The 25,368-nt window shown below is 41.6% G+C and overlaps 1 protein-coding gene across 2 annotated transcripts in view; it reads left to right on the plus strand.

Moving 5' to 3' along the window:
- Positions 1 to 25,368, plus strand: part of LOC308113006 (sterile alpha motif domain-containing protein 10-like) — a 48,599-nt gene that overhangs the window by 21,231 nt on the left and 2,000 nt on the right. For both annotated transcript variants that reach the window (XM_080468881.1, XM_080468880.1), the window contains exons 3-4: positions 11,437 to 11,605; positions 18,227 to 18,367. In XM_080468881.1, coding sequence (XP_080325007.1) covers positions 11,437 to 11,605; positions 18,227 to 18,367 — 310 coding nt within the window. The remainder of the gene's footprint in view (positions 1 to 11,436; positions 11,606 to 18,226; positions 18,368 to 25,368) is intronic.

Raw genomic sequence — 25,368 nt, forward strand, 5'->3', positions numbered from 1 at the left:
AGCTTGTAAAAATGTAGATTTTAACAATATTCCAATATTGGTTTTTTTATAAATTTGAGAGGATAAAGCTAGAAATGAAAAAGGGTTTCATATATAAGCTTAGAATTACTGTCTATGCTGTATGTCAGAGAGAGTGAATAGGAGGAACCATCTGAGAGATGAGACGATGTCCATCAGCACCAGCGGTGCATTTCCTCTCACCTTCTCAGAGTTGTAAGGAAGTCAAACTGTTTGATCTTGTTGGTAGCGTCTGCTGGTTTCACCTCAGTGCCACCAGAGTGAAGCCGTTTACAGAACGTGGAAATGGTACGAGCACTGGTACCTCATGGCACTGTTACATAACATACTGTACAGCACATACTGCACACAATTATTATTATTATCCCACATAATTGAGGAAACAATAGTATTTTTTCCACTAGTGCATGTTTTTAACTAAAAGCACGGCAACATATTTACATGAACTGAGAGAAACGCTCTCGGTGAACTGCTCGGCAGGTTCAATGTCTCTGTAGGCTAATGGAAGCACAGCAGCCAGAGGATCATTTACTTCCACACATCGCTTTGTACAAAATGCAATCCCATCTGTTATGCACCACACAAGAAAAAACAAAGAGAATGGGGGAAAAAAAAAATCTATTTTAAGGCATTCTGCCCATGTTTGACCTAAAACAGCGAATGACACAACAGCCTCCTTTCTTTCTTCTACACTTCAAATGAAACAGACCAGATAGCCCAGTGGAGGTCGTTTGTTTCATCTCTCCTCTGCTTTATAGAAAGTTTGGAACTGTGAAGCCATAAGACGAACATGCGCAGTGCAAAATTTGTTCAATAATTCATAAAAGAGTGCCCCCTCAGCCAAAGCAGCTATAAAAGGCCTAATAAAAGACGAGTGGGAAGCTGTTTCCATGTGATTACACAGAGACTGGATAATTAAACCTCCTCTATACCATGAGAAGTAAGGCTTATCTCTTCCTTGTGGCAACAAGCCTCTTTATGCATTATTCAAGAAATGGAAAAGCAGTCCAGCTCTCCCAGATGTGTGTGTGAGTCTGTACATTCACAATATGTTGCAGTGTCCATTTCTGCATCAATAACACGGGACATTTATGTGTTTTGCAGTGTGTGTGCGTGTGTGCGTGCGTGCGTGCGTGTGTGTGTGCGTGTGCTTTATGTTGATAGTTTTTTTTTTGTGTGTGTGTCCAGTTCTCTCAGGGGTGATGATTAGATTATTCTTCATTACGCTGCTTGTGCACACATCAGCTATAATGAGGAAGCCATTTAAGTGAAACATAGCTCATCTTCAGTATATAAGGTGGGACCCCTGGGAATCTTCCTTTCCCGTTTAACCAAGATGATAAAACACATTATGCACTGCTATGCAAACTTCCTGTCAGAGAAGAGACAAGAAATGGGGACAACAGAGAGGGCAGTTTCAAACCTCCTTGTATATTGTAGTTCATGCACAAACTCAGCTATTACCAAAAATGTGTCTTGTGAAATGATCGCAAAAATATGTGTCAGGAGAAATAAATTCCTCAAGTCACCAACAGATTTTCTTTTTTTTATTCACAAGAAATATAGACTAATAAAAAGTGTGGGGTTCCTGTTTGAACATTATGTCTACAATTTTAAAAACCATGTATTGAGAGTGAATGTGAAGTAAATTGACACTGCAAACAGGTTAATATATGCAGCAAACAAGAGCTATAATGTCATCCCGCCCCGCTGCACCATCCATGACAGCGTCAACGATTTCTTATACTCGAGATGATGTACTCATTTTTCTTCTTGCACTGTTGCAGGTGAATATGCTGTATATGGAGACCAAATTGCTAATAGCATTTTTCCACATAATGAGTTATTGTGTAGTTGGCACACCTTCTGTGCCAGTCCTGAGTTGGCTGCTGTTGAGGGAGCCAGATGGGATGAAGGGAGGGGTTTGTGGGCGGCTCATTTTGCTGTCTGACACTCAGCTTGTGGGTGAACCTTTAGATGAGGCTGGGGAATAGGTGGAATAACACAGACGCAATTTACCAAGTAGCAGCGGCCAATGTGCCTCCTCTTTCTGAAGCAGGTCGGAGCCTGTTACAGGAAGTAAAGCTCTTATTCACTAATTTGCCATGCTGGGTTGGCGAATAAAAAGGACCAGGCTGTGATTATTTTTCCCCTCTCATTACAGAGCCCAGTGGCTGAGCATCTGAGCTGACACCAACATAAAGGAGTAAGCTGGAGGAAAGAAAACATAATATTAGGCTTCCAGAAGCTGGGAGAGAAATACTAAGATACTCTTTAAATATTTAGTTTTTAGTCATGATGATTCGCGTGTTCAATATAGTACAGTGATACGTTCATGGAATTTTCAGTTCACTCTTCGAGTGCAGTTGTTGGTATTACTGCTTTTTTGAAATGCCCACTTTCATCCATCCATCCATCCATCCATCCATCCATCCATCCATCCATCCATCCATCCATCATACGATTAACTACTGTTGTGACAGTAGATTTTAGTTTAGATTAAGTATTTGATGATATAAATCTATATATATGTATATATCTATATCTGTATCTATATCTATCTCTGTCTCTCTCTCTCTCTCTCTCTCTCTCTCTCTCTCTCTCTCTCTCTCTCTCTCTCTCTCTCTCTCTCTCTCTCTATATATATATATATATATATTATATATATATATACATTTTAAGATGTTTTAATCATTTTTGAGTTTATAGAATATCAGTCCTGAACAATATTGTTGTTTCACATCAGGAAAAAGAAAATGAAAATAAACACAATGAAGAAGAAAATGTGGCTTAGCTATTATAAATGCTAATTATAACATTTTCACTTACAGCTTCTTCTTTGACAGCATTCATTCACATATTGGAAGAAAGCAGTAAGGTGCTTCTTTGGCTAATTATTAATGCAACTTTGACATGACTGAATTTCTCTGACTTGAGGTTCTGTCGCAGCTCTGTCACTTCAACTCTGTGTCCACATACAGGATTTTGTACAAATTATTTACTACTCCACTTTGTCTTCCTGTCAACATGTCAATGTTGGTGTTGTGAGCTTCAAAATGCAAAGACACTGTGCTGATGTAGTGACAGTCCGGTGAAGGCTGGAGGATTGTAAAGAGAAAAGCTTCTTCCAGGCCAGGGTCTGTGTTATCCTTGCCCTGCCGCTCTGTGTTTCTCTGCAGCGTCCAAGACACATGTTTAACTCATGCTAAATAGAGAGCTTTGTGAAAATCCCATCTGGCCCTCTGTCCACCCACTGAGAGACCGTTTATATTTGCATGTGTGCGAGACATTCATGCTCTCCGAGTCCTGAGGACAGCCAAAGGCAGAGCTGCACCCGGCTGTCAGAGGGTGACAGTTCGCACACTCGCACAAAGTAACTCGCACAGGAAGAGTCAAGTGGGCACTCGCAAAAGCTTTTGAAACATTTTCAGAATTGCATTGACCCACTCAAACACACAAATGTACAAGGTTAGACTGAGTGAGGGGGCCATGCAGGTGATAAACGCTTTAGAAAGTGTTGAGTACAGAGGGATGAGAGGAATAAAGGATCAGATGCAGGGAGAAGAGGGTGATTGGGCTACAAAAGAGCAGTGGAGGTTCATGTGTCTGAGTCTTTCAGGATTGGAAAGGCAGACTGAAGGGCTGCCTCTGTGATGACAACGGAAAAAGAAAAAAATGCGGTTCTCACAGGTCAGATTGGAGAGTGTGTCAGCGAGATCTCGGGCCACAAAAGATGTGATTGCAAAGAAGCATACCGAGCAGGAATGTATAGGCGCATGTCAGACGCCGCATGTCACAAATCAATCCGCTCTTTCAAAAGTCAACGCGCTCGCACTTTTTTTTTTCCTCTGCTAATTGGCGCAGTGCCATTGATCAGTCCTAGTCGGGGTGTGGACGTGCAGACACAGAGGCAGTCATTGGAAGAGAAGCGTTATCGGTCACAAAGACTGAATTTTAAGGATTCCCCCACGCTCCCCTGACTTTGAGCTAATCCTCTGAATGGCTGTGCACGTACACACAAAGTCACACAGAAACACATAGAAATCCGGGCAGTAAATGGTCAAAAGTGGCTCAGTGTACAGAGATTGAGGCTGGAGGAAGATTGAAGTGAGAAGGGGCAAGACACAGAGGGGGACAGAAGAATGGGGAGAGGGAGGGAGGGAGCGAGGGACGGAGGGATGGAGGGTGTCAGACATCCAGAGGGTAAAATTTATGAGGAGCAAGTACAGGAGGTATGGGAAACATGATACAACAAAGTAAGCAGGGAAGGACAAATGAGCTGTTGGAGGACAGAAACAGAATGATCAATAGTAAAGTGGTGACAAAAAAAAGTCAGTTTGTTGTTGGGAGTGAAAAATAGGTTGTGAGGAGGCAAGAAGATGAATCGACAGACAGACTAACATGAAGGATGAACTGAGTGAGGATACTGAGAAACCTAAAAGCCTGTTTGTAGTCCTGCAATATCCATCAAGAATTAAAGAAATAATTCTCCCACTGAGAGTCATCAACTTTTTAATTCTCATCCTTGAAAATAGTTTTTAGTGCATGCACGTCCATCTTTCAGTAAGTTCTCATGGAGCAGAAGCCGATCCTGTAGGTGAAGGCAAGTTCCACTTGGACAGTTCACCAGTCCATCACAGGACAAACACACACACACTGACATTTTCACCTCGGGGCAATTTAGCATCACCAATTAGCCTCAAATGCAGGTTTTTCATGTTGAAATGATTCAGACGTCATAGTTGAATCAGTAATTGTAGGCTTCCTGGTCCTTGAGGCAGTAGAGTAACCGTGACCCAAACCGTCTTTTGAGAGCTGGTTTGAGACGCTGCTCCTAATAAGCTTTTAGTACTCCGCAGCAAACATGTACTCTTTGGCTTTTCACACCTGAGTTTGATTGATCTGTCAGGACAGATTTACTCTGGAACCTTATTTCTGTTACTTGAAGAAATGACAAGGTCCACAATCCTTCTGACATTTTCAGTATTTAACCGGAGATGTCAGACAAGTTACCAAAAGAATAACTGACATATGGCAGCTGTGTGATCCTTCAACGTCAGCTCTTCTATCACTGTGAGGAAGAATCCGAGACTTAGACTTGACACCCACTATTTGGAAACATGAGCTAAATTCAAACCGCCATGACACGGCGTCTTGGTGCGAGAGTGGTGTTATGGCTATAGTTTGTGATGACACATTTCCCACGAACGTGCCGCTTTTGCACAGTTCTGATTGAATCTTGAATCTTAACAACAATATTTACAATGACCAGTAGTAATTATCGTTTTGTTGAGGAGAAACAGAAAGTGAGGAAATTGTGTCAGGTGACAGGTTCTTTTTCAGTTCCAGGCTCTGTATTGCTGTGGAATTTTTGCATGTTATTCCTCTCCCTCTGTAGCTTTCTACGGGCTTCTCCCCACAATCTAAAGGAAGGGTGGTGACCTATGCAGAGTGAACCCACACCTCAGAGGAATTTAGGATTGACTCTGGCTCCTCCGTTGGATAAAGTAGAAGATGATTGTACGAGTGAAGATCCTGGCTTGGTTAGTTCAAAAAATCGAAAAGAAAACACTAGAATTAAGTTAAGATTGTTTGTATTAGTGGGGCAATGTGGACGAATAATTTCCCCAAGAGGGAGAAACAAAACATTTGCTGAATCTTTGCAAAATCTGTAGATATATAATGAGATGATGTGATTTTCTAGTGAGTTTTCTAGTGTTTATATAGTGTATTTTATAGTGAGGTGATCAGTGACTAACTGGAGTCTCCACTGAGAGCATTTTTCTGATGTTGCTCCTTAAACTGATTAAACCACCGAGGAACTCTTGCGTATTAGTATGTCATTAGTGAGATTTGAGATGCTTCTGGGCAGATTTTATTACCTTCTAACAGCTTGTGGTTTTCCTCTCTTTCCTGTGTCTTTATGCCAAATTAACCTGACTGGCCTCTGGCGTTGTGCTCTCCATTTTGAATAGCTGACCCTGCTATATTTACCCAAATATTCTAAAGAGAATTTATGTGCAACATATATGTGCAACATATACTGTATGTGCAACATAGATGTGCATTGGCTTCCCCTTTGTCTTTATTCTCATTAGAGTTTGACTCCATTTAAAGGCTCCACCTTGTTTTTACCGCGATCACCTCCGGCTTCATGCCTCCGATGCCTTCGTCCTCTTCTGCGTGTAATAAATGAAGGACCTCCTCCAGCCGGACAGAAGTAGGTCTCTGGAGGAGTGGGGAGGTAGTAAAGGGTGAACAGGACTGAGGGAGAACTGGCCAGAGGAGATATAGTCTGATGGATGGCCAACAAACGAAGCGAGAAGAGTGAAGGAGGAAGAGGAGGAGGAGTATGACGGGAAGCTATCATTCCATTTCCCTTCTGTCTGGCGTTTTGATGATGAAGGCCATTACTCACACACAGAGTACCCTGTCCCACAACTCACTATCTCCTCTTTCTTTTTGTCTTCACTCATCCTCCTTATCTTTCTGTCATCTTTCTTCTCCAGTCTCTCATTTTCTGTTGTTTTATTTTTTTTGCACATATTAAATAAATATCAACGCACATCTCAAATCATTTATTTTCACAACTCTGGCATTTACAAGCAACGATCTGTTTCTCTTTCCCAGACTTGTTGCGGTCCTTAATGACCCCCCAGTGGATCTAAAGTACATTTCATTTCTTATGTAATGAGGCAGCGCCTCTGAAACTGCCATTATTAAAGATAACTTATTACATATTTTGGGTCATCTTTTTGGGAGCATATGTGCTCCGTTTATTAAAATTTATTTTCCCTAACCAAATGGGTCCCTGGATTTTTATGAATCGACTCGCTGCATTTTTAACTATTCTCTCTGTGCTGGTGTTGATTTATGCTTTAGAGTTATTGCCTGAAGAGCCAAAAGGGAAATTTGTGTTTGTGCTTCTCGGCATGCAGAGGAGCAACAATCTGTGTGTGTGTGTGTGTTGCTTTCATATATGAATTTCTTAACTCGCCCTTACAGTCTTATTTTAATTTCTTTGTTTGTGGTTCTCTTCTCATGCTTATAAAAGCCTTTCTCAACATGTGTCAGAGATGGTAGAATAGACATTTTGTTTGAATTTATTCGGCCACAATTATATTCCGATGGCTCAATACTGTAAGCCATAATAAACTGCAGTAACTTTATTTTATTCCTGAACAGATGCTGTTTGACCTGAATCTATCCAAACATTGTCTTTCGGTGACCTTTAAAGTCTCATGTTGCAATATTAGAAAAAAATAATGTAAAAAAATTATTTATAGGAATTTGCAATATATCACACAATTTCATTGTAATTTCTTACAAAGCAAAACATGGTGTAACTAATACTCTGTATTCAGGTTTTTGTGTTTAGAAAAAAAGAGCTATAAACTGTATGAATGATCAAATTCAACAAATTGCTTTGTTGCCGTTTTCAGAGCAGAAAAAGCTCCACCCTTGACTGTTTTCGATGTATCTGCCTCACGTGTCTCTTAGTGGGAATGCCTGGTGCATTTATCCTGCTGTAAGCAGGAGAATAAATGCTTCCTGCCATGAGAAGAGAGGAACAGGTCCTTTAAAATGCACAATAACTTTATTCTTTGATTGAAAGAAATTTAAACAACCAAACCAGTAAAATCTGAACATGAATGTGTTATACGTTGCAATCAATCATAAGAAACACAATCATACTCTTCATGTTTACTTCTGAGCAAATGAGCCGCAGCGATCTTCACCGTCAATTTATTCGGACTAAACTGTCTTTGGAAGTCTACCACCCCTGTTTGCTTCAGATTGTGCTGGCTCCACTCACCCAAATATTTACACAATCATTTGTGGAGTTGTAGCTTTACGACTTCTTCAAATAGACTTCTTCATCTCATCTAGTTTACATTCAATTCTCTTCATGAGAGATCTTTGCCACACCTCTCCCGTCTCGTTCTTAATTGCTGATTGGGTGTGAGCAGTAAATGTTGTCTATTAGACCGGCCTCAGTGCTCCACTGAGTCCGGGTAAAAGCATGCGTGTGATTAAAAAACCAGTGAACACTCGGAGCGGAGAAATCAAGTTGTTTTCAATTAAGACGTACCGAGAAGAAATCACCTGGAGAGATAAAATTCAGGGTGCTGGTCGGTGCTTCAACCGACAGAGGGAGTTTTCATGACAGAGAAGTTATGAGCTTGTGACGATCACATGTTGAAGGTGTTCTGGAAGCGCGTTGTCATTGTTGTTGTTATTGTTGTTGTTGTTGTTGTTATTGTTGTTGAGTCCTTAATGAGAAATCGTTAAGGGACCGTGTGGAATATGGAGAGTGTGTGCAGGTTGCAGTTGTGTCTATGGCATTTCAGCACACATTATCCCTCTAAGAGCAGTCAGTTATGGACGGGAACATTTGGCAGCGGTCCTGTGTTTTCCTGTTGAATATTAGCCAAAGCCTTTGTCGCAGAGTTGGCTCAGTCGCAGCCTGTGAATGAATGGATTAGAAATGAGAGTAAGCCACAGAAGAGAGTGCGCTGCGGGGACAAGGAGATGGTTGTGTTTTCAAAAGCCCAAATGAGCTGCCTGGGACATTATTAATGTCTATATTACAATGCTTTTGATGGGACCACGTGTAAATCGTAAATGAAAGAAGTTGCACTGTTTACAGCTTGTGATTTATTCCTAATTACTATTATCATTGTTCAGGAAACAGCCTGAAAGCTTTTAGTAGTTCTAGCTGCTTATGCAAAGTGAATGAACATAGGATATCTAATTTTATATTGGCCACATCTGAAGCTGTTTTTCACTCTGTTGGTTGAACTTTTAACGTCTTTATCTCCTTCCAGAATGTAGCGTGGAGATCTCACGATGTCCAGGTGTCCTGAAGACAACGCTGCCTTGTTTTGTGGTTCAGTGTAAATAGAGGAGAGTCGTGGTCAGTTCACCATAAACTTTGCCACTGAACTTAAATCTTTGTAGTGTGAATGTCCTTTTTATTTGTCAGAACACCATCTTGTCAAAGCCTGAACTTCTCTGAACACTGTTTTATTGTTGTGTTTTTCACATAAACACTTTTAGTTTGAATGAAAAATATTGACGTTGAAAACAGTGACACGTCTCTAAATTGTTAGGATCGGGGGAACAAAGCTTTTATCGTTGCAATTCCTCTAACATGTCTAACAAATGTTCGGTGTCTGCAAAGATTGTTCGAAGAAGAGGAAGAGGAAGAAATCGGAAAGAAAGGAGCCAGCAGTGTCCTGCTAATGTTCTGGTGGCTGTAAAATGAAAGTGCTGCTGTGGAAGTAAATTACCTTTGGAAAAATACCACACTGCTCACAAAATAACACAGTGTCAGCGCTGCACTGAGGAAAATTACATATTGAGTGTAATTACTGTATCAATATAAGTTGTTGACAGATGGCGAAAGAGCCTCATTACAGTTCAGGATCACAATAATGGACTCACAATGGAAAAAATATAGTGACGCAGTACAAATGGCTGATTTACGTGCTGCTCTCCAAATCTGCGAAGGGGCGAGACAGTGAAAAGTCAGTTGATCATTTGTTTGTTCCTTCATGGCGATGAGCTTCAAATACCTTTGTTTCCCAATGATTTGTGCGGCACTTCGGTTCTTTTTGTGAATTTCATTATCATCACACAATATCAAGTCATAACCATGTCAAATTGCTCAAGGTCAAAGATCAACAGTGTGCTATTGATTTGTACAAGAGAAATACCCCTGCAGGCACCACGATGTATCATAATTTAATGAGTTCCTTCTATTATATGGCATTTTCTTTCGCACACTGCACATTTTTTCATTTGGGGCTTACTTTGTGACCAGAAGGGGTTTTGTTGCAAACTGCAGCATTAGAATGCACCATCCCAGCTAATTTCACATTGATGAGAAAATCCTGCATGTTGCATATTTTAGCGAGCTACGCCAATTACAAGGCGCTGAAAAAAAGCAATCAAAAAAAGCAATGTTGTAAATTGCATCATGTTGTACCTCAGGAAATTAAAACACAAGTGCACACATGCAGCCACTACAACCCCCCCCCCCCACTGGATCTGCCTTGATTATAATACTGTAACATAACATTCAGTGTAGAACCAATCAGCCGCTATCACCACTAACAGGTGAAGTAAATACTGTAATTATTTCCCCTCTGAAATGACATCTGTGTAATGAGGGAAGGTATTAAGCTTCTTTATTTTGGAAGCAGGAAAAAGAGGATGTGTAATGATGTGAGGGACTGAGGCCACGTTTACACGTACCCAGATATTTACAAAATTGTGATATTTCTCTGCGTACAGTTTTTCCTGAAAGCTCCGGCCACAGTGGAGATTTATAAAATCTCCATGTCTTCCTCTGCATCCAAAGGGGGGGTAGGTGGAGGTTTACATCACAATTTGTGACGTCTTTTTTCCAGGATTCTGATTGGCTATCATGGCATCATGCTTCTCGTTACACTGCCCCCTAGAGGTTTGGCATGCTCATAGTGTATATGCAGTGATGTATATATGATGTATATTGTCCATGTCAATGAAGATTTTTTTTGTAAAGAGGGGGAAATGTTTTGTAAAAACCCGGGTACATGTAAACGTGCCCTGAGAAAGGAGACACTTTGTGGACGTGTATGGACAACTGAATCAGAACATTTTTGAGAATCTGGATCTTGTTAGTGGTCTGTGTCTGCCATGGTTATTGTACCAACTGGTGAACCAAAGGCAGGAGCGTGTGGGTGAGTGTGGTTTGTCTGGAAGTGGAGGGAATGCAATCCTCGAGGCCACGCTGGGCTTGGAAACCCTGTGTCTATTTTTGACCATTGCCATACACCAAGAACACCCCTCCTCAGAAACCATGGTCTGTTAGCTTTCGTCCCTTTCTTCTGGCAGAATGCAAAAATTGTTCATGAAGAATGCGACAATGCATTTAAAGTGTTGACATCGAAAATATTCCGATCTTATTCTAGTCATTCAATTATGAGTCCAATTGGAGGGAGAGACCACCTTCCAACAGTCAAGATGCCCTGCTAATGTCTTGGTGCAAGGCTGCTTAAAAAAACCTTTTAAAGATGTAATACAATCCTTGAATTGATCGGTTAACCCTTATCTAGTAGGAAAAAGAGAGAGTTAATTTTTCACTATTACAATCCTCTGAGGAATCCATGTTGTACTACATTGTTCACCAACTTGAGTACAAATTTTTGGATCTCAGTCCTTTATTTCCTTTCATTTATCCATCTTCTATACCACTTTATCCAACAGGGCGCTGGAGCCGATCCAAACTTACAATGTGTGGAGCCACAAAGACAAAAAGAGACTCACATTAACATCCACTGCCAATTTAGAGTTGACAAATCAACCTTGTTATGACTGATGAGTGAACATGAACGTAGTGATTAAAATGTCTCCTCATGTTTTGTGTTTCAGCTGCGTCCGGGTGAAGCCTTCACTGTGTACCACACCAGTCCTACATTGTCCTGTCTGTCCAAACCAGTAGTGCTGTGGACTCAACAGGACGTCTGCAAGTGGCTTAAGAAACACTGTCCTCACAACTACCTAACCTATGTAGAGGCCTTCTCCCATCACGCCATCACAGGTACTGCGCTCTCACACACGTTTCCAACCTGAGTTTTCACTGAAACCATCAGTGTGAGACATAAAATTGACTCATGTGGGTTCTTGCTGAGCATGTTGCCTGGTGTTAATATCCTGAGGGCTTTTCCGCTCTCCTCTACTCCTTTCAGAGCAGTGCTGCCGGGTTGTACTAAGACATTGCAAACCAATGCCATAAAAGGCTTAACAAATCTCACACAAGTTTTATTTTTAGGTCTGTGGTTCCACGGCTTAGCTTTTTCAGCTGGAAACAGGTTTACACCCAAATCTCTGCAAAGGAGATTTAAAAAGCATTCATGTGAGGTAACGAAAGGAGTGCAGCCTATTTTTGGAGAAGAAAAGCAAAGCTGCGGAAAAAATTTGGGGTTATCGTGTTTTGAGTTCAAACAATGCACTCGCACAATTTTATTTGTCACCTGGCCCACACAAGAGCATGCAGGTGCTCACACGCACGCACACACACACACACACACACACACACACACACACACACACACACACACACACACACACACACACACACACACACACACACACACACACACACACACACACACACATACAATCCGCATTGACAAAACACACACATGAGTAAGTGGACACAAATGTGTATGCAGATTAACACACACGTTCATGCGCACCCCACCTCAGCCTGGACAGAGCAGACGGTGGAGCTGTTTCTTTTTCGGTGTCTCGCAGAGAACAGATTGCTGCCGCAGGGTCAATGCACACACGAGCACGCACGCAGGCACAACACACACACACACACACACACACACACACACACACACACACACACACACACACACACACACACACACACGCGCGCGCGCGCGCGCACGCCCAGGCTTCAGGGTTAACGTTGCCGTCCCAACTTCAGCAGCTCTGACCTGATCATTTTTATTTATGCAGTCTCAAAACGAGTGAGGCTCTGATCCAATTATTCATGTATTCATCGTGTATCCACTTGCTGATGTCCAGCTGGATTTCATCTTCCTGTTTTTATCAGCTGCTATGTTTTGCTGTGCAAATGTGGGGTGAATAAGTGTTTTTTTCTTGTCGATGCATACGGTCAGCATCAAACCGCTGGAACAATAAATGGTCTACACGCAACGTGTCTGGCTTCTTTTTTTTCCTTTTTGAAGGATGTCGGTCTGCACACACAGTCAAGAGATGAACTCTGTGTCTGTATCACATTAGTCCAACGACCCACAAGTAAATGTGTCCTTCTCCGTCTCTCAGTCAGGGTGGAACAAGCTGTCTGAGCTGATCAGTGCAGCCTCCACTGTGTCTCTGGATTTTACAAGGGATTTTTTGCGTGATAAAAAATATATATAGACACATATCTTATCACACATTTATATACAGTATATTTGTTGGCCAAATACCATCAGAAATAGCAGTTACTGTCATATTTAAATCAGTGGAACAGCATGACATAGACCATCAGTAATTCACTCATGACTCGTTCTTTCACTGAACAATGTCTGAAGGGCCTGTGATAGTAAATAAGCTCGTCATTTGTTTTCTGCCCTCAATTATCATTGGTTTAGAGAGATTTCAATTCTTGTGTACATTTACCACCCATCACTCTGTGTATCATAGATGGATTTATTACAGAAGTCCCTATAAAAAAGAAAAACCAGATGTTGAAGAGAACAGAGAAACCAAGGGGACATGTCCAATATAATATGAAAGTTGAGAATGAAATCATTGAAAGTTCAAAATATACAAAGTCAGAGGCTATACTGTCAAACGTGTACACTGTAATGTACACTTCAGAACTGATTGCTTTGACTAAGTTTATATGCTGATGATACCGGTAAAAACCACATTAAGATTTGGATGTTAAAACTCTGGATTTCCTAGTTTGACGGTGACTACGTGCTTCTTTTGCTAATCGGGGTCGACTGTAGCAGTTTATGATAGTGAAAATATAATGTCATTATAGATAATCAAATAGTTCCAAAATGCGAATAAACTGCTCTCTCGTTTTTGTAGCTTGTTTAGTAAAAAGCAGTTATTACACAACAGCTGATATATTTAAAATTAGTCACCTCAAGCGAGCGGTCTCCACTTCTTTCTTCAAAGTGAAGGAAAAAGTCGGGCCGAGTGCAAGAGACAGTGAGATAGTCACATAATGTCTTCTTTTAAAATCAATCATTTCCCCATTTTGAAGTTAGACGGATGTCGTTTAAAGTCAAGGATCTGAGTACTTCCTCTGCCACCGTGGAAGACGTGCATGTGATTTAGTGACAGAAGCCGTTTTACCCTTGCTTTAAGAATCTGATCTGAATCCAGATGAGCTCTCTGAATAAATGACTCCTGATGTCGATCAGTCACACGAGGTGATTTTTATTCTGCGCATTATTTATTCGCTGCATTCTTCCCACGTATAAATACTACTGGAGGCCAGCAGGTTTGGAGTCAGTTAACTGATACCGGCTGCCCTCTGTGTGTGTGTGTGTGTGTGTGTGTGTGTGTGTGTGTGTGTGTGTGTGTGTGTGTGTGTGTGTGTGTGTGTGTGTGTGTGTGTGTGTGTGTGTGTGTGTGTGTGTGTGTGTGTGTGTGCGTGCGTGTGTTGCTCCTTTCGCCTGTTATGGCTGCAGGATTCACACATTCCATTTACTGATTGAGATCAAAATGAGATAGACCACATCCAACTGTGGTGTTACAGGCTGGATTGAATTGTGGTTTCTGCTATATTTACAACCCCATTAGCATTCCATTTTCCTTATCAAGATAGTATGTCTAATTTCAGGGCACACGTTTACCCCAGATGTAAATGATGGATAGTGCAGATAGGATGGAGATACAGGGGAACAGGAAGCATACTCCAAAAGTAAAATGACTAATGGTTAAACATCAAATTTGGCCATAAGGCTACACACTTAACCTTGGTGACATTGTTTATACAAGCCTGTCACGCTGCATGTAAGCCTTCGGGGACCTGGACTGCTGCACTCTCAAAGGTTTACACTAGAGGTTGTCGGTTTATAAGGAAGTCTTTATCTTTTCAGGCTGCTTTAAGAGTCATTATTGTCCAAGGGCCAAGGCAGAACCGCTTCCCATTTGCCCAAAGACATTGTTAATAAGCAATTTATTTTGAAGCCAAATTGAGAGAAGTGATCTGCATTGAAACAGCCTTTGTTTTTGTGTCTCTTTCCTCCCTTTGACAGCATACTTTCCCTATCTGCAGGCAATTATTAGGAGCTGTATTAAGTCTGTCTGAGGGGAATTGATTTGAGCTCCATTCATCTGCTTTGTCTCATTTGTACACACACACACACACGCACACACACACACACACACACACTGAGCAAGGGCACTGGTTTTTCTAGGACACGCCGGTTCGGCTGTTGGCAAGCACACACTGGAGGGCTTTAGTGGAGATGGGGTGAAGAGGTTGACGAGTGTGTGCACTTGTAGGGAAGTGTGTGTGTGTGCATGTGTGTGTCTACTGAATAGAAGGGAGGAACCGTGCACAAAATGAATCGAAAATGATTGTTGTTGTATCCCCAAGACAGCCGTGCTCACACAAATTGGGTTATTTGACTCAGTGTTCTATAAAACACGGAGCACCTGGACTCTGAGGAGAAGCGAATAATCTACCTTTAAACAACCTGTGCACACACACACACACACACCCACACACACGCACACACACCAGATAACCACACTAACCATTCAGCTGTGATAAAAGCTAACTGGTTTGTCATGGATTTGTCACCCTGTGAGTGGAGCCACGCCCACAGGTCGCTGTTGTGTGTTTTATTAAAGTCCGTCTGGATATGAGGCACATAATGCCCGACAGTTCTGTCCTCATTTGTCCTGTCTGTTTTGCATTAGAGCTATATATCATATCTGAGACAGCCGAGACGTGAGGAAAAAAGGCATAATAATTGCGCCTTTCAGATATAATGTTCAGCAGCCTGTCAGCTTCACAGAAAACAACCATCATTCAACTGTAACAAAGGATTTTTAACTAAAGACTTTTGTTCAATGTTGTATCCGTGAAGATGGTGGAAAGTTATTTTCTACGATCAGAGAAACTGGATTTAGAACTTCTCATTGTCAAAATTTTCATCACTTAAAGTGAAGAATGCTTCTTTTTGTCCACCGTTTTCTTCTAGATCCCACCCACGCACGCACGCACACACGCACGCACGCACACGCACACTTAGATATAAAGGAGATATAAAGGTTATTGCTTTGTAATTTACCTATATGGCTGTCGAGAAAGCACAATTAATGTCTGTATTTTCGGATAATGTGCATGTTGTGGGCCAGTAACTCTTTCTCACCTCTCACATCTGCAAAAAGGCCTCACAGCATATATCAGGACTACAAGCACAAAGCTCCCTGAGCTTGTCAAACAATGCTTTCTTTTTTTGGGGGAGAGGGTTTGAATTAATCGATGAAAAAAATGCTGACTGAAGATCAAAAGTAGACGTAAGCCGCTTGAAACACAGCTAATGCTAGGCTTACCCTCATGCAGCTCAGTGTTCATGGCCCGATACATTTTTATTTTTGGGGTGCTTTTACACAACCGTGTAGTGAAGAATAAAAAGTATAGTTGGGTTACAGACCAACAATGCACACATTAATCTGTGTGACATATGCCTGGCTGAAAGAAATCCCACTTTAAGCTATTAAAGTAAATGTGGTTTGGGACTTTTGTTTTAACAGAAGGCTTTTGAAGCACTTAGTCAGACCTAGATCCTCTGAGGGTCACAGCAGAACTACATCAGTCTACTGTAGCTCCATCACGCTCAGAAATATGTTCTCCGCCATAAAGCCTGTTATAATGCAGACTGACCTTCTATTAAAGGTATTTATATTTCATGGGAGAACAGAGGACGTAAGACTCAAATTCTCTTTTCATTTTCCGCTTGCTTGCCCCCCTCTCTTTTCTCTTTCTTCTTCCACTCCTGCCTCTCTCATCCCACAGATGGACTTCAAGCTGCTGTGGGTAAATAAAAGAACAATTAACAGGGTTTATAGTGGAAGAGGAAGACTGGGAGAAACAAAGCGATGGGAGTGTTCAGTCTTTGGATGAAGTACACTGTAATACTGGCATGCATACATTACCTGGAAGACTTTTCCAGTACAGAACAGCACTGATACGGAAAAATCCAGAGATACAGAGGAAGTGCTGGTGTTCAGGACAAAGAAATGGGAATGAGTGGAATGTGATATGGAGAGGGAGCTGCATGAGTAATGAGTCTAATTATGATTTGGGTGTCGTGCAGAGCTCCTGCAGGTATGATGGATTCTTCTTCTTTCCACTCTGGTGAAGGACATAGCTCTCCTAACCAAACCTGTGTGTCTACATGCACCTCCACGTTTGTTTTTTCTATACCGGTCCCTGTTTGTTTGACTAAAAGCTGTTTACTGTGGGTAATGGTGTGTGCGTGTGTGCGTGCGTGCGTGCGTGCGTGCGTGCGTGCGTGCGTGCGTGCGTGCGTGCGTGCGTGGTGTCCTCAGGGTTAACTGTAAAACTCTGTAGTAAAACCCGGCCACAGAAAACAACCAGCCTGAGTAATGCTCGCTGTGCCAGCTCTTTTAATGCGACCAACTGGAGGGCATCACTGCTAACTGGAAAATAAACACCTTACCCATTTAGGTAAATTAGAATGTCAATCTACAAGTGAAAGCATAAATTAGACCACACACTGCAGTCCTGTCAGCTCGTATCCACAGGCATAATTCTCACAACTGAAAGATCGGAGAATAAATTCCAGAAATACCTTTAAGCGGAGAAATTGAGCAGTGTGTCCATCTACTAGTCATTACAGTGGACACCAGGACTTCCTCAGTGTCACACATTGACATGAACCTTTCATTACCGCCAAAAAGAAGAATTCCTACATATCGAAAGTTGAAGTTCTCCCCCCAAAAAAGGGCAGAAGCACTCATTTATTGCACATAAGACAATCTTCTGCCATAAAATCGAAATAAATCTGCTGAATCTAGTAGCTACATGATTAAACCTTGTGTTGAAAAAAAACAGACTCATAAACACCCGCAGCATGTTTTGAACTCAAACACATTTTATACTATATTGAGATGCGTCAGACTATTTTTCAGACTTCTACAAAATAATGAATCTGCGATCTGCCACAACGCAGGGTTTGGTGGGTGATACCCACCCAAACCTAGATAAGAGAATACATCTCAAACAGACGAAAATGGGTGACAGTATGAAATGATTCTAGCTTTGTGTCCGATAATACTGCCGACACTTAGAAGTTCAAAACTGAATAAATCAAACGTGAACAACGGCCTGCTAGAGAATAAATTACACACGTGCATACTCGGTAGCTTGCAGTAATTGATGAACAGCTTTCTAAAGGTGAGTGCCAATGTCTGCATAACGGGGGAGGAAAGCTGAAACCTGTCGGCTCTTATCAAAAGTAGTAAAGCTTCTCTGTACTCAGGTGCATGCGGGAACCCCGGACTCGTCATTCATGCTTTTTGTGTTTATCAGTTTGTTCATGAATGAATTGATAATAGTTGAATTAAATGACACACTGTTTTGGTATTAAGATCATTTTTGTAGTTTTGGGGGTAAACAACTTCACCCATTCACTCCTCCTGACAGGTCGAGCACTGCTGCGTTTGAATGGAGAAAAGCTGGAGAGGATGGGAATCGTCCAGGAGACACTGAGACAAGAAGTCCTCCAACAAGTCCTCCAGCTCCAGGTCAGGGAAGAAGTGCGCAACCTGCAGCTCCTTAGTAGAAGTAAGTAGCTGTTTATGTTTTAGACCTTTGTGTGCATTTCAGTGAAAGGCGAGGACATCGAGGAGCACGGAGAGAAGAGTTTGGATTGCATCGATTGGGTAAAGGCAGAGTGAGGCCATGCTGTGACATACGTGGAGTTCAGCGTACAAGAGCAGTTTTTTAAGGCATGGGGTTTTTTTATTGATGGGACTTCTTGATTTGCTGCACTGCCTCTGTATGATGGCTTCAGTAAACACTTTTATTATCCAGCCATCAATAAACCAGCTCAGTCAGTCACCGCTGACTTGAATCGAGGCGATGTGACTGGGTAAGCGTCTTCCTGCTGAACTGATGGTTATGGGTCAAGAAAATGGTTTAAAACTCGATTCCAAGTCCACTGTTTTGAAAAGATATTATTCTTACAAGTTTGGGAAGAAATTATTGCTTTTAAATGTCAGAAGAAGCAACGTTCACAACTGAACTTTATTAAAGTCTTTAATCCTCAAAAAGACGCATTTAATGATACTGTGAAGAGCTGTGGTCTTTCCCCCCCCTTTTTCATGATTTTGTATTCAAAGCCAAACTTGCTACTATTTCTCTCAGGTTTTCCTTTGGGCAATATAATCTTCAAGATCATGACCTATATTCAGTAGAAGCAGCATCCTGGCTGAGCACAATGAGCCAAGGAGAGGAGCTCTGCAGCAGAGACGGGAGAGAAACAAGCTTGTTCCTTTTTTTTCCCAGCAAAAAAGCAGTTCGGAGGTTTGTGTGTAAAATAAAGAAATACATGAATAAATCAAATCAGAGCAGTCTTACTTTACATACAAGCTGTCAAATCAGACTTGAGTTTTTTTGGCCATGAACTGATCATTATGAGTCGAGGACTCTTACAATCAGCACTCACGCTCTGTGAGGAGGTCCTTGTAGCTCTCCAATCTCACAGTCTCACATTTCCATCAGACGTAATTCTGTCAATAATATAATGTTTTGTGCATCATCATACATCTGCCCCTCTGCTGCTTTGAAGTAAGACATTTAAAAATGTGCAGATGGATCTGAAAAAGAGAATACAACAGAGAAGTTAGTTTTCCTCATAATTGAATTCAAACAATTAAACTTCCACTTATTTCCACATATATTTATTCCACATGTTTTATAATTGATCATTTTAGCACACAACAACAACAACAACACTTTTAGCACTTTTTAAGACACCCAAAGACACTTTCCATTATAAAATCAACAAGCAAAAATGGAGAAACATCATGAAAACAGTCATAAAAACACATAATACGAGCATGTTTTCACCAACTTTTCGTCCAATATTAAAAAATCGAATCTACCTATATTTTAGGCTTGTTGGGGTTTTTTTAACCAATTGTGTGCCATTGTGATGTTGACTGTGTGGATTCAGGAAAATACAAACTAGATAAAGAAGGATTTATCTCCTAATATCAGTGAAGCCACATACTAGGATGTTTAAAGTCCCCCATGAGCGTAAGATGACCATTAAATTTGAAATCAATATAACTTGAGTCATTTGACAACAAAACATGAAATGGTTTAAACTAAAGATTAAAAAGATATCTTTATAATGTCAATCTGAAAAGGTATGGCTTTGTAATTTATCAGGAAAGAGTGATTGAGAACACCAAATGCAATTATTGTTATTAGAGGACAAAATGTGCCAGAGGAAGACGAGCTAATATGTGCAGGACTGAACTGGACTGCAAGTTAATTACAGAAAACACTATCGAATGAAAGTCCTTCTGGGTTGGATGGTAATGAATTTAAGCACTAGGTTACTAGGGATTGACAAAACCATGTCACTGAGTCTCTTTTGTACTGCACTAAACTCGTATTTAAATGAAGGCTCAGATGATTGATGTCGTTCTCATATCGGTTGATCGTATCAATACGTCACTTTTAGCTCACACTTTGCAGTTACATCATACGAAAGGTGCTTTCAATGTAATTTTTTGCCAATCAAGAAAGCTGAATTAAATTTGAAAATTCATTAATGCAAGTGTCTGTTAAGGAGGAAGAATTAAATTGCTGTTGGCCACTTCTATTAACTGAGCAATGTAAATGTAATTTCCCAGTCCAGCAGGCGCTGACTCCGGGCTATAAGGCCAAGCTAATTTGGTGGCCTCATAAAACACCTGAGCTTCGCGGGGTTGGAGGATATTCGGAGGTGATGAGTGGAGGACGAGGTGGGAACCTTTGGGAGAAGTGATAATGGGGCAGGCTTCAGTGTTTTCTGTGAAATAGGGAGTGTGATGATGAGGAGAGTGAGGAAGGTTCAAGGTGCTGGTGCAACTTTTACAGTTTATTGTTCAATGACGCCCTTGTGATTATCTACAGCAGCTTACACTGCCATCGACTTCAGGCAGCCACCGGCATCAACTTTCTCCCGCCCCCCCAAAAAAACACCTGATGCAGTGTGTTCATAGTCATGCTATTTTATGTTGTTGTGCCTTTATTAGATAGCGACAGAGAAACAGCCTTGTGTCAGACTATAAGTGAGTACTTTGTGGTTTATTGTCAGCATCACAGCCACAGAAGCGCCGCATATCTCAGAGTGTTAGCCACAGAGCTCCGAGTCTGTCACTTTGTTGCTGTGCTCACCACTTTACCCCCAAAATGAAATATCTCAAGAATGAATGCATGACTTGCCATGAAATGTCGTGCAGACAGTCATGGCTCAGATTATAAATACTCCATACTTTTTGTTGTCTTTCTCTCCACCAGCAGGAATAAACGTTATGGTTTTTAGTGAAATATGTGCCTTATTGGATTGACGGGAGGCTCACGCTCACGGAGCTGCCGACGCCACTGTGACATTTCCACAGTATAGGAAAAAATAGAGAACGGCTGATGAGGGTAAGAAGATATGACGTTGAGGGTGCTGCTGTTGATGGAGGTGATAAGTGTGGAGAGACGTGGTGATGATGAAATGGAAGGAGGCAGGACAGAAAAAGGCAACCCTACACACACACACACACACACACACACACTTACCATTCCCCCTGAATAATTCTCCCCAATACACTTGCAATTCTGATGTGATTTAGTGGAGCCGTCATACCGTCTGTCAGCTCGGATTCATCTCCAATAGATTTACCAAAAATTTAATATTGATCCCACAATAACTTTTAGGAGGGGGCGATGAAAATACAAATAAGGTGAATCTGATGCGAGTCTTTCTCTCATATTAGCCCTGGTGGCACGTGGTTCTCACATTGTTTCACAGCAGGTTTGTAAAAGGCTCTCCTCTCTCAGGCTTTCTCCTCCGTCTCCACCTGACAAGTGGCATCCAACCGTGTGTCGTGGTGTGGAATTAAAAGGAAAGACAAGCGCTCCCTAAATACCAGAGGGTGGATTTGAATACGGACAAAGAAAGACCTGTGTGCAATAAAAAGGAGTACAGCGAGCTGTGATTGGAGGTGAGATGTTGAGCAGACGAAATTGGCAGATCCCAGATAAAGAAACGAGATGGGTAGAAAGGTTAATGAAGGGACACACAGAGTGAAAGAAAGTCCGGTTTTATAGCAGTTTTATTCCCTGGCTACAGGGCCCTACTTTTCCACTCTGAGTTAATCTGTCTGGAGCAGGCTCACTTGCTCAGAGCACTGTAATAGCGTTTCACACACCACACAGAATCGCATTACTTCTGTTGCAATTTATTGTCGAAAATGTTGTTCTCTACATAATAACTACAGACAAAGAATTTATGATGACTCTCGGAAAAATATGTGTCTGACTGAAGGCGAATTTATATCTTTTGTGTCATGGGGTCTGTATACTATGTCCATTCATCTTTTAAATCCAACTTAAGAGCCTCGGGAGGTCTGGAGGCGATCCCAGCTGCCTATGAGGAAAGGCAGAGTCCAAAAACAGAAAGGGGGACACACCGTCTCACACACACTCACACTCAGGAGTATCCATGCAAACTCCACAGGGAAAAGCCACCACCATAATGATGTGGAAAGATGTATTTAAGAAAAAAAAGTTTTTTATGCTTTATTGGCCTTATGATTAGAAAATGGAATGATATCAGCATCAGGATTGGAAAAACAGAATTAAACTGATGCTAAAGGGCACTCCATCAATTTTACACATAAAGGTCAGCTCGCTCACCAGGACTACTCAGCCTGTCAAAAATCTCCCATTAATTCTTACATGACTGTGGAGGGGAGCTTACTGAAGTATGACCAAAACAAAAAAAAAAAAAGAAACTCTTGTAATGTCCTCAGGGTTGTCTTGAGTTTAACTAGACACTGACAGAGATCCAACGCAGGACTTGCATTGCAAGAGTTTAAATGTAAAGATGAGACTTTCACTGCTACAGCAGCGAAATTTCCTCTCATAATCTGTCTTTTGCAAGTCTGCCTCTGTCATGGGAGAGCCAGACTAAGATGTCAGAATGTGTTTTTGAGGTTAACTGTGGTGACTTCTTTGGTTTGGCGCTTTGTTTTCCGTACCGGGAGCCTGTCCTCGGGCTGTGAGGAGCGCGTGATCTCTTCAAAGCCTGGAAAGACTTTCTTTTCCTGGGTGAACAGAAGAGTTTCATGCTTTTTTCCACTTCTAAGAATGTGCTTTGCAAGGTTTTTCTTCTCACTGGCTTATTTACTGTGTTACTTCTACCACAGTGTGCATGAATGGAAACATGATTATGAGAATTGTGTTTACAAGCGCTCAGCTTGTCTTTGAATCGATCTGATGCTTTGTGCTCCGAATCACTGCATATTTGTTTTACACTCATTTGCTCCAAAATTGAAGCGATTGCAAATTGGACGAGCTTCTATTTAATTTTGCGCGCAAAAAAAAGAGGATGCTGATTAACACTTCAGTCAATAAAAGTAAAAAGCAAAATGAAGCAGGGCTCTTCACCTCTCCTGGATGTGCCTTACGCAGCATGCTCCCACAATCCAAACATACTCTTGTTAGGTTTATTGTTGACTCTAAATTACCTTCGTTGTCTCTCTGTGTCAGCCGTGTCCCTCACCATCAGGACCTTGGACATGCTGGGTCTTATTTCACCTTCAATCTTAGTTCAGCCTCCTTGCCCTTCATATAACCTTCAACGGGGGAATAATTTCAAGCCTGCAATCTTTTAGAATGAAGTGCAACTAAAAGCAAGGCACAAACAAACTTTCAGCATCTACTTTTCGAGCCTTTTCAAGCTCCGTGCACGGCGACGTGGCCCCTTCAGCTGTAGGAAGGGAGAGATTTAAATCAGTGCATCAAAGTTAAATGCAAATGCATATACAGTATGCTCCCATCCAGCTGAGCTGCAGTCTGCTGTTTATGTGTTCTTGAAACCCTGCCATGCTTGGTAAAGCTTTTTGCGTCATAATATTTATGCTGCAGTCTCTCATTTTGTTTTCATACATTTACAGTATTTCATGTGGTTTTGTTTTGGTTTTTTTTTTGCATGTTAGACTGAAAGGTTTCAGGGTGAGCTTCATGTCTCTCCTGCAGAGCTGCAGCTCTCCAGGGGGCAGGCTGAACCGTGCAAGGCTTGTAACATGTAGAAACCTTTGGATGAAGGATTCAGATCAGAGCCCAGCGGGGGATCTGCCCTCCGTCTTCTTTTTGCTGCTGGTTGTTGGTATAACTTTACAATAAACTGTCAGTGGATCTTTTGTCCTTAACATATCATGTGCTCTGTGTGTTTGTGTGCAGCCATCTGCTGTGTATAAATATCTTAGGTAATTACTTTAAAGTCAATATTTTGACACAGAAAAAAAAAAGCTTCAAGAAACACCTGATTTTCCCACTCCAGAAATATTTAGTCATCGACTCTGGTTGCAGTGGGAGACTCTCTGTAGCCTTTTAAACTCTGAAGCACGTCTGCGATGTTGGACGTCCTTGCAGAGCTTCACTCTGAGCTGCATGTGGTGCCTGCCGGCTGAACTGTAAGTCTGAATTAAAATATGAATAAAACTCACACCGTGACTGACAGAGAAGAAGGAGGAACATGTCATTTTCACTCATCCCGAATTTTGCCTGATTCCCGCTCATCCCCCTCCATCCATCTGCCTCTGCTCTGCAGCACCTCGGCTCCGCTGGGAACTCATTTAAAAGAATTTCTATCGGTGAAGCGATTCTCCTCTTTGTCTGTGGGAGCCTCTAGTCATATCAGCGGCTTTCCATCCTGTCTGCCTCTCTTTTCCCTGGTTCAGGTTCACGCCGGTGCCATGTTACATCTGTCTGTGTCCAGGGACAGGTGGTGCACGTTCGCTGGCTACCGGGAGGAGGGGGGGGGGGCTTAGAGCTGAAATGCCAACAGCATGTGATCAAAAAGTCTGCCTTTCCATCGCCACTCGAGTCGTTTCAGGATAGAACGAGCTGGCTCTGTGTCACAAAAACCACCTGGTTGCATCTGTTGTTTCGAAAAAGAGATAATGATGTTGAGAAAAAAGGCTTGTTACTGATGGTGATATCTAACCTTAGACATTTTGGAAATCGAATCTCATTAACTACCCTAATTTAAAGAAGTTGTCCTTTAATGTCTCTTTATAATTACCATCTTATATTGTTATATCAGTGTACTTTTCCACTACCTAGTGTCATTATTTTCATGCTTATTTGTGATTTGTTCTAAATTACTGGTTAAAGCTGAGTTTGATGCATTGTGATCAAAGGTCAGCGTGACGGTTACTTAATACACATAATTATAAGCCCACTCTGTTTCAAGATTATTGGGGTCCATCTGACTGACCTGAGGCACCACTGAAAAAAAAAAAACAGGGGTCCAGGGGAATAAACCAGACTACAGTAAGTAAAAGTAAAAGTGAAGAATTTGGCCTGATATCTTCGGGAATTCATTTCCTTCCCCCTTCATGAGAAAAATGTCCTTCAGATTTGTTATTGCCGCTCATGACACAAGGCAGGCATTGTACACCTGAGGACCCCTTTATACATGTTTATCGACTTCATCTTGCTCTATATTGATGCTCTGCTTCCCAAAGCTAATTTGTAGTTTCTGACAGGCATCTCAGTGTATGACAGATTGT

This window comes from Lipophrys pholis (genome assembly GCF_963383615.2).
Source record: "Lipophrys pholis genome assembly, chromosome: 8".
In the NCBI taxonomy this organism is placed as follows: domain Eukaryota; kingdom Metazoa; phylum Chordata; class Actinopteri; order Blenniiformes; family Blenniidae; genus Lipophrys; species Lipophrys pholis.